The 9,875-nt window shown below is 40.6% G+C and overlaps 1 protein-coding gene across 1 annotated transcript in view; it reads left to right on the forward strand.

Annotated features, from left to right (window-relative positions):
* The window catches only part of SMYD2 (SET and MYND domain containing 2), a 30,523-nt gene extending 20,949 nt beyond the window's left edge, over positions 1–9,574 (forward strand). The window contains exons 7-12 of the mRNA XM_064509681.1: positions 232–334; positions 2,723–2,833; positions 4,536–4,656; positions 5,411–5,585; positions 7,003–7,111; positions 9,179–9,574. Coding sequence (XP_064365751.1) covers positions 232–334; positions 2,723–2,833; positions 4,536–4,656; positions 5,411–5,585; positions 7,003–7,111; positions 9,179–9,259 — 700 coding nt within the window. The 3' untranslated portion in view covers positions 9,260–9,574. The remainder of the gene's footprint in view (positions 1–231; positions 335–2,722; positions 2,834–4,535; positions 4,657–5,410; positions 5,586–7,002; positions 7,112–9,178) is intronic.
* Positions 9,575–9,875: the final 301 nt, after the last annotated feature.

The raw sequence follows: 9,875 nt of genomic DNA on the forward strand, positions 1-9,875 counted from the left end.
TAAAATTGTAATGATTCATTAGCACAGCCATTCTCCATACATTAGAATAAGTGACCGTACAACCAGTTTTCCCAAGGTTACTTTCATGTTAAGCCTCAGAATAAAACATTTTGTAGAGAGAGAAACTGACTCAGTCTTTTAGACTTGTTTTTTTTGTGAAGTGGTGCTTAACTTTTTGCCTGTCACTTTTGGTGGCGGGGGAAGAAAAGGTTTACTTTTCTGCTTTTACAGTGTTGCACTGATGAACCATAGCTGTTGCCCAAATGTGATCGTAACTTACAAAGGGACCTTGGCTGAAGTCAGAGCTGTTAAAGAGATTGAGCCTGGAGAAGAGGTAAAATGCACTGTGTTTGAATGTACTGCAATGCTGTGTACCCTCACATCCCAGAAGTGGGATCCACCCTGCTTTTCAGGTTTGATTCCAATTAGGTGACAATTTAATCATGGAGGGGAAGGATCTCTTGTTTCTCAGTGAAGCCTAAGATCTTGCTTTGGAAAGAGTTGGGTTGGCTCGAGAGAATTAAGTGATCCTAGGAGACGGTGTCCTCCTGTGTGTTTAAAAAAAAGGGAAGGGCAGCAGTCGCTGTGTATCTGCTAGCCTTAGTGTCTCAGTTTACCCATCTGTAAAATGAGGTTTAGTTTTCTGATGTTTGGCTGGTGCTTTGAAATTCCAAGATCAAAGGAAATCATTACTGCTGTAATAATTCACAGTATAATAGTAGGGTAATGAAATGGGAGCCAGAATAAACAAGGTAAGTGGGTGCAGATAAATCCTCTAACTTTTGTTTGGACAGAGCATCCACAAAACATGAAGCTCAGTCATATCACCTCAGCAGAGTTTGACTGTGAAGTGACAGAAGAATAAGAGTGTGTATTTAGGTGGAGCAAAACTGGACAGTGATGGATAAAATTCACTGAAATAGAATAAGGCTCTGGTCTTACCCTGAACCTTTCTCAAACATGTGCTGAATTTGGCAAGGAGTTTTGAGCAGCAAAGAACTTCTTTTTTCTTTAAAAGGCAGAGTTGGGGAGGATGTTCACCTCTCTGGACCTGCGTGCATCTGTCTAGAATCTGCGTTCTCTTTGGGGATGGAGTTTGCATAGAATTTCATTGTGGTACATTGATTAAGGCTGATATAATGGACAAGCTTAATGCTGATAAAATAAGTTCAAAGTTAGTTTTGGTAATTCCTACTGATTTCTGAAGTATGTGATACCGGTTCTGGAGAAGGGAAAAGGGGTTGTTTTCCTGGGATTGCAGTTGCTCACCATTTGAATAAAGATGGTTTACTTGCTGGAGCAAAGGGTGAATGACTCGGGTGAGCAACTTCTCCTTATTCCGTTTACTAAATTTTATGTGATTCTGACATTGGTAGTCACTGCAAATGCGCTATGGTCATGAACAAGGACTTAATCTCAGTTTCAGAATTTTGCTGTGGAATCCTGCAGACACTTTCAGCATTTTGGGGGGGACTTGCTGTGAGGGATGGAAATGAGGAATATTCTGCCTTGCTTGAAATTTTCTTTTGATTGAATTGTGGTTTAGAAGCTGCATTAGTTTTACAGGATCTCATTGTTTTTGTGCAGCAGCATTTAAGAATTGTATAAATGTGGACTTGGAATTTTGCTCAGGCTTTGTACAGTCTTATGGCCTGTGTCTCCCTCTTCAGGTTCAGTGTAGCCATTGCATCAGAAAAGATTTAAAGTGCTGTAAATGCAGTTTCTGCATTTTGCATACTTTGAAAATAGGGAAGGGAGGAGAGGAGTGTGGGGTAAAGTATGAGGCCACACAGAGGAAGAATATGAACATCTGTTGCATGAAATTACATACACTTTATTTTAAAAAGAAAATAAAAAAAGTGTTAAGACTGAGCAAAACATTTCCGATGACTACAAATAAGGAAATGCAGCTAAAGTTGGGGGGTTTTTTGTCTGCAAAATGGCCAGCTGTGCTTTGTGCATGGCATGTTTCTTCAGGGAGATGTTGTTTTAAAAATACACCATTAAAGCTAATTGCAGGTGTTCTTTTTTGAAGACTGTTGAAGTAGAGGAAAACTTAAAAATAGTATATGGAAAGGACCTTTGGAATGATCAAAAGCAGGTTTTCTTTGCTTAAAAAATATTGTCACTGAAGTAAATCTGATATTCATTCTCCTAGAATTGGAGCACTGGACCTCTCTTCTTTTCAGAGATCTAAAGCTCTTGTCTTAAAGTTTCCAAAGCTACTAGTGGCTGCTGTTGCTCCAATTTCTGTAGGTTTTCAAAAAGAAAAACTTAAGATTGCAGCCTCTGAAAAACCAGGCCATTGTAATTTATCCTAGGCTGGACACCTGAAATCATTATCATCTAAAAATGTAGGCACCTCTTTGTAGTCTGACAGCAGCCTGAGATTTATGCTGTGATGTTTTGTTATCTACACCTGAATCTTGCTGTCCTGGGTTTAAGCCAGGGTAATATTTGAGGGAAATTCCGTAATTAATGGAAAAGGAAACACTTCTCTGTCAGATTGCATTCACAAGTGGCAACTGCTGCTGCTTCTGGTGCTGCTGCGAGGTTTGGAATGTGAGGGAATAGGCAGGTGATGTGGCTGTAGGGATTCATTCGCAAGTCGTGTGAAGCACATGAGAGGACTTGATTATACTAAATATGAATTCCACATAACTTGTGATAAATATGTATATTTACACTGATTTTCATAGACTGCTGTGTTTTTCTCATCTAGGTTTTTACCAGCTATATTGACCTCTTGTATCCCACAGAAGATAGAAATGACCGGTTAAGAGACTCTTATTTCTTTAATTGTGATTGCAGGGAGTGCATCACAAAAGAAAAGGTAATAAAAATGGTGTTAATTTTTTTCTTCTAATTATCAAGGTATTTACATAGGTCCTTAGATACATCATTCTGTCTGGTTTAACTAATTTTCAGAAAGCAAGGTAATAGGGTTTTGCTTTTGTTTTTCTGTCTAGAAGACTTTCTGTTACACATCCTTTCCACTGTTATCATGACACATCAGGAAATTTTCTGGTAGACACTTATGTGAAGTTGAGCTACAAAGTGAAGATGAAGACTTTGTTATAACTAGATAATTATACTTTGTGTCTGCATTACTTGGCTAAAAGAATTTAGCTCAGAACTCAGTTTTTGTAACTGCATGTTTTCTTCCTCTTTTCAGCTAGTGAATCTTGCTTGGGGCCTTTTGGGTGTCCTGGTCTGGGATAGAGTCCTGCTGCAGTCCCTGATTGGGGCATCTCAGTCAGTGCTAAGTGATGTTGTATGATACTGCTGGATGATTCAGAAAGCCAGCAGGATCTGTGAAACAGGATTTTCTGTGGGGGGAAAAAAAGCACATTCCTTTATCATGTCATACGTCTCACTCAGAACAGTCCTGGGCGACAGCCACTCGTGATCAGCAGACCAGACTTTAAGCACACAAACCCAGCAGATACTGAAACAGCTGTGCCTGTCCTACCAGTTGTTTAGTTATCCTCTGCTGGAGATCTTAGTAGAACTGAGCTTCATGTGGCTCTTCTGCCCTTTCAGTTAAGATGGGTCTGGCTGGCATAATCCTGATCCTGAAGTTCCAGGTCATTTTTTCCCCCATTTTCACAGAGGGCCTCTTTTTAAAAGCTGCTTCCCAAACTGGCCAGACAGCCTCTCCTTCCTCTAAATGAGTGTCATCTTTTGTAATTTTTTTTTCCAAATGGTATCCAGTATTCTTGTTTGAAGCCATTCTATTGATCTTGTAGTCATGTTTTTCCCCACAGTTGCCTTGATAATTTTGCCACTGAGTTTAATGAAGCAAGGATTTCATTCTAACAATGTGCTACTCATGGAATCACCTGTCACTCAGCCTCCTTCAGTTCTGCACAGATATCCCTATAGCCCTCTCAGCTGACAGTTGAAATAATTAACACAGGATGAAAGAAATCTATCCACAAATTGAGGCTTAAACAGCAAAAGATTGTTTCCAGATTGCAGCCGACTCTTCATGAAGTAGTAAGTTAGATGGAAAGATAAATGGAGCTGTCCAGCAGAAAGTCAGTGTATAATAAAGAAAGGTGTGGAAATGATGTTTTGTCTTTAGATATGAAGGATACTATTCTGTCTTTAATATCTTCCCATTTTCCACTGAGGTATCATTTGTTGGTAGGCCTAAAGTATTTGGGTTTTTCTAGTCTTAAAATTAAATTTATTTTAATCCCTGATTTCCTGGAAGCAGTGAAACTTCCTATATAAAACTGCTTTCATCACAAAATTGGAAAGCTCTTGGACCTTCCATGAGCAAGGGACTTCATGAAACTAGAGAATGGCAAACAAACTGGAAGTCAGAGCATTTTAGGATTTCCAACCAAACCTTTAGAGAAAAATTGCAGGTGCACGTTCCATGTTTGTTCTCACAGTCCATAAGGATTTGAAGTTCCCATCTATGTCTTTTTATTAGAGTGATTTTGTGTAGCAGGTACATCTTTATTTGTAGGACCTGCAACCTGCATTTATAACTTTATAACATTTTAGCATTGTGTTTCCTTCAGGATAAAGAAAAACTGGAAATCCGCAAGCTGAATGATCCTCCATCAGCAGAGGCAGTATGGGACATGATCAAATATGCCAGGAATGTGATTGAAGAATTCAGGAGAGCCAAACACTACAAATATATCCTTTGTCTCGCCCTGACTCCAGTGGCTTGCTGCGTGATCTAAAAATCTTATCTGGTGACTTGCACCAAAAGTACCTGCAGGTTAAATGTTATGACCATTAGAATTTGGAATTTGCCTCTGTCCCTTTTGTGTCTGCGGAGTTTTCCCTGCGAACAAGTGGCACTTTACCATTGCCAGTGTTGTGGGATGGTGAGACCCTGGGTTTGTTCCTTCTTGTTTAGTTTTAAATTTTTATCAGTAAGGCTGATTACTATCTTCACAGGACAAGCCAGAGACAAGTATGAGCATGGGTGTGTGTGTGTGTGCATTAGGGTACGGTAATATTGCCTGTTTTTAAGAGACTGCATGCAAGGCTGTGGCAACAACTGATGGTCACAACCCTACTTGTCATAACAGTGGTGCAATGCAGGAAAAAAATGTAAGATTCACTGGGCCAGGATTAGACCGGGCTATCTCATGGCTGATTCTGTAGCCACTGCGTGCAGAGTTTTGCTCCCCCTTCTTCTGACATCACTGGACCAGCAGCAATTCAGGATTTTTTTTTTTTTTTTTTAATTTGCAAGCTAGGTTTGTAGAACAGAATACCTTAGCTCCGGAGTTGTTGTAGCATAGAAGAATTGATGCCGTCTGAGAGAAGAGGACTTTTCAAGACCATTCTGAACAAGTATAAGGCAGTTCTTCTTTGGCAGTACCACATAGCTGTTTAACCAAAGACCATCCATTTATTGCATTCCTTGACTTCTTCTTACCTCCTACTGAATTACTGGAGATTTGTGAGCTTAGCCTGGACAAGATGGGTGCAGTATTTGAAGACAGTAATGTTTATATGTTGCATATGATGTACCAAGCCATGGGTGTCTGTCTCTACATGCAGGACTGGGAAGGTGCACTGTGTTATGGGCAAAAAATTATCAGACCATACAGGTAAATATAAGACTTTTACTGCTATAATTCAGTAATCTGAATAACTAAGACATGTTTGGGCAGAGATCACTTCTCTGGGTACGTATTGTAGAAACTTGCTGTCCATGACATCACTACTCAGAAGGGAACATCTAACACTGGGACGGATTTTGTTACCATCAGAATGTGGCCTGCAATGCCTAGCAAAAGATGACTCTCTGCAATTCTTGCCTTGAGCTCTCAAAATAAGTTTATACCATCACACATACTCTGAGAGTTCTGCTTAGCTAGGTAAATATTATTTTTTTAATATCCTCCTAATAATTTTCTAAAGCAGAGCTTTGAAGTGCATCTCCTGTCAGTATTTTGTATAATGTAGTGAGGCAAAGCCTAGGTGTTGCCATCAATCCCCCACCCTGTCCTGTCTCTGCAGTAACACAGCAGTCATTGCAGGGAAGCAGAGCCCTGTCCCAGGGCTGGGGCTGAGCAGCAGAGGGAGCTGGAGCTGAGCGCCGCTACTGCGCTCAGAGACTATGTCTGTTGGTGCCCTGGTGTCCTGAATCTCCACTGTCCTAGAGCTCGAGGCGTGGGAGAGTGCGCAGGCCGAAGCCCTCACATGGGGCAAGGTAGCACACAGCCTCCACAGGAGAAAATTAGTATTCTCTGATTTTTTTTTTTTTTTGTGTGTCTTTAAAGTAGTGATCTTGTTTGTTAAAGCCAGCTGGTTATTCACTGTATCCGATCGTGCTGTGACACTCCGGAGCAAGTTCTCATCTTGAGACATGACTTTCTTTACAGACGGGGTGGGTGGAAGCAAAAGGAAAGCTCTCCCTTTAGAGCGGATGCCAACGTAAAGTCACAGATCACTTGGCAGAGAGCGGTGATACAGAGAATGTGCCAACACGTTCCCCCTGGGAGCTCAGTGCTATTTATCATCCCCAGGCCTTGCCCAGCAACTCTGGCTCTGAGCCTGGCATTCCAGGTCGGCTCTGCTGAACTGGACTCTGTTAGTTCAGTGTGCTGCCAGTACAGAATAATATGTGTGCTCTGCATGCCACTGAGAGCCCTTTGCTTTCCATTAAAGGCTGACTGTTGTGGAATAAGCAAAGTTATTTCTGCAGGTTGTAGGGTGGCTCAGAAAACTAGTAACAATGCAGCCTCTTTCTCTAGTTGGCTGGATTAAAACTAGTGACAGAAAGTCATTGCCATCTGACAGCTGTTCAGAGGCATATGGTAGTTTCGGTTCAATTCCCAGTTGACAGGCATCCCCATCACAGAAACAATTGGCCCTGGCTCTTGGCAGTCAGAGCACAGGGGATGAGCACTGAATGGGTAGGGGCAGGAAGAGCCAGCTTCGTGCCCCTCAAGAGGGGACAGCCTGGGGAAATACTATGAAACTGCAGGGTTTGATAAAGCTGATTTTTCTTCTCTCTTGCAGTAAGCATTATCCTTCCTACTCGCTGAATGTTGCCTCCATGTGGCTGAAATTAGGGAGGCTGTATATGGTGCTGGAGAACAGAACAGCTGGAGTCAAAGCCCTAAAGAAGGTATGTCCTGGTTTCTTCATTTGTAATACCAATTTGGGCATGGAATCATTGAAACACTAAGTGCGCCTCTGTCAGTAAACCTAGCTTGGTAGATAATGCAACATGTGTTAATATATTTGGTTACTGGAGTTTTGGCTCAGTTTTTATTTTTCTTTTCCTAAGATGCGGTATAGGTCTGTTCTCTCACACAAAAAGCATCTTGTCTTTCCACAGTGAACCTCTCCTGCAGCATTTGGAATGAGTATTATGGTTACATCACTTCTGTCATATATTCTTCACTGTGTTAGAGCTGTACTAGTGTAAATGAAGCAGAACTCTTAACTTCTCTTACTTGCTAGATAAGGATAGAAAAAACATTTGGCTCTTATAAAAGGCACATAGTGTTTCATTGATGTCTATGATTTCTGTATCCAAGTTAAACTAGGCATGCTTTTGGTGGTTATTTGTTCTGGAACCAATTGATTTTTAAATAGCTGAAGAGAATTCAATGCATGTGGTAATGCTGACATTGGCAAATACAGCATTTGGGTTTAGTTTTTTTCCTCACCCCTCCTTATTAGTCTGTTCTTTATTCTTTAGCTTTTTTTTTTTTTATTAGTCTGTACATGTTTCATGACTTTCTTCCCCTATTGTTGTTGGACAAAAGTTTATTTTAGTTTCTCAAATGTCACTGACTACTGTAGTATATAATGACTTGGTCTGGAATGTCATGGTATTTTTCCTTTCCTGATGCTGGCAAGTTTTTAGCCAGCAGTAACAGACCCATCCAGCCATTGTGAAAGATACTACAAGACTATATGCTCTAAAATGTAACCAATACCTCGTTTAAAATTAGCATAGATTTTTTTCCCTTTGCTTTAGTGTTAAAGCTTTGACTAAAACTGGGATTTGTGCCAGTGAGAACGTGGGATGGGGAGGTGGAGGGAAACTGTAGGTAGGTTTTGTTGGCATAGTTAGCTTCTGAACACAAACATTTTCTAATGACTCATTTCCAAAAGCTGCCTACAGGAACTGCCCAAAGTTGTCCCAGTCCTTGATGTTTGGGATTTAGTGGAAAAACAAAACCATTGTTCTCTGTCAGTTTGCAAGCAGCTCATCCAGAAGGCTGTCATGCCTTCTGGGCAAGAGGGGAATGGAGTCATTGCTCACTGCTGCTCAGGTAGAAGCTAGGGCTCATGCTGTACTTGCTAACAAACATAGGGAGTAATTCTGTTAATGCTTGCTGAGAAGAGAGTAACTAAGTGTTCTGACTGTGAGGATGCTGCAGTTCCTCACTTCACTTTAGTGCTTTGGTCTTTAAATGTTCTCAGACATATTCCTAATTTACTACTTTTAGTTCTATCCATGCCTTTTCTTACATCTGTTTGGGACCATTGCTGTCCTTTTCTCAAGTGGAAAGCTTGCCTGTAAAACCCGCTCTCTAATGCATTGTGGATATTGGCAGGAAACAGCAATAAAGTGGGTTTGGCTGTCTGAAATATTCACTCCTAGGACCAGAGCTGTCTCTGGGTAACACGTCGGGGAGCCCAGCACAGCGGAGATTCAGAAATCTGACAAGATCTCGCATTCACTGCAGTGGTTACACAAGCAGTCACTTCCTCCTTAAAGCATTGGTAGCTCCTGGAAGAGGTGAAGGGTTTATAATAGAATCAAGTCTGAAACCCCTTAAAGTAACTTTAGTGAGAGCTCTGCTCATCAGTCTGATAGCTGAAGGATAAATTGGCAGGAACAAAGCTGTATCTGATACTGGTTAAGTCCTGTGCCAGAATATTCCCCGCCCCACTTGCAAGTTTTCTGTCCTAGAGCTGGTTGCATTCAAAGTAGTTTTGTCAGGAATGTCATTTTGAAAGGTGCTTTGGGATCCTTTAAGATGAAAGATGCATTCTATGAATGTAAAAACCTTTATTACTTAGTTTTGAATTTCATTTTATTTCCTACTGGGTTTATGACTACAAGGGGACAAAAAGTAGCTAGAGGTGTCAGACTGTTTCAAACCTCTGAAAAGAGTATTTATAGCCTGGTGTTATATATGAATCAATTGTGTGAATATTTTTTTTCTTTTCATAGGCAATTGCTATCATGGAAGTAGCACATGGGAAAGATCATCCATACATTTCAGAGATCAAACAGGAATTAGAGGACCACTGAGCCTTTGAATCTATGCAGTCCTTCAAACCTTTATTTAAAAAGCCTTGTTATGGAAGCCTTCAGGAGTGCTTTGAAAATTTGGTAGCGTATGAACATGTTTCTGTCCTATAATTGGAATGACAAACACACTTAGGCCTTGCAAAATGTTTCTAGCTTCCACAAGTCTGTGATTGCCTCTTAAAGGAAACATCATGGTTTCATATAAGATATGCATTTTGACAGATCATGTGCAAAAATGACTATTTTTTCTTTATGAATTTTAATGTGTAGCTATCTTATTTGTGTAAAGTAAATAAAATGGTCTGATCCCCTCTTGCCTTTAGTTATATATTTACATGAATGCAGTAGTTTTGTGACATCTACTTTTCCCAAGATGTTTTGTTTTATTCTGGCTAATTATTAAAAAAAAAAAAAAAAAGCCTGCAGCTTTTGCTAAGTATCAAGTATCCATGTCTGTTTGCAATGGCTTAGCTCAGAAGGAGAAAGTGGGGGTGATGAATTCCATGCCCTGTGCAAGAAAGCCACCACCTTTCTCTCAGCCAGTTAATCTGCAGGCCCATCACTGCTTCTGGCAGGTGGGAATTCATCTCTCTAAGGACCTAGAGCTCAGTATGCA

This window comes from Dromaius novaehollandiae, chromosome 3 (assembly GCF_036370855.1).
Source record: "Dromaius novaehollandiae isolate bDroNov1 chromosome 3, bDroNov1.hap1, whole genome shotgun sequence".
Lineage (NCBI taxonomy): Eukaryota > Metazoa > Chordata > Aves > Casuariiformes > Dromaiidae > Dromaius > Dromaius novaehollandiae.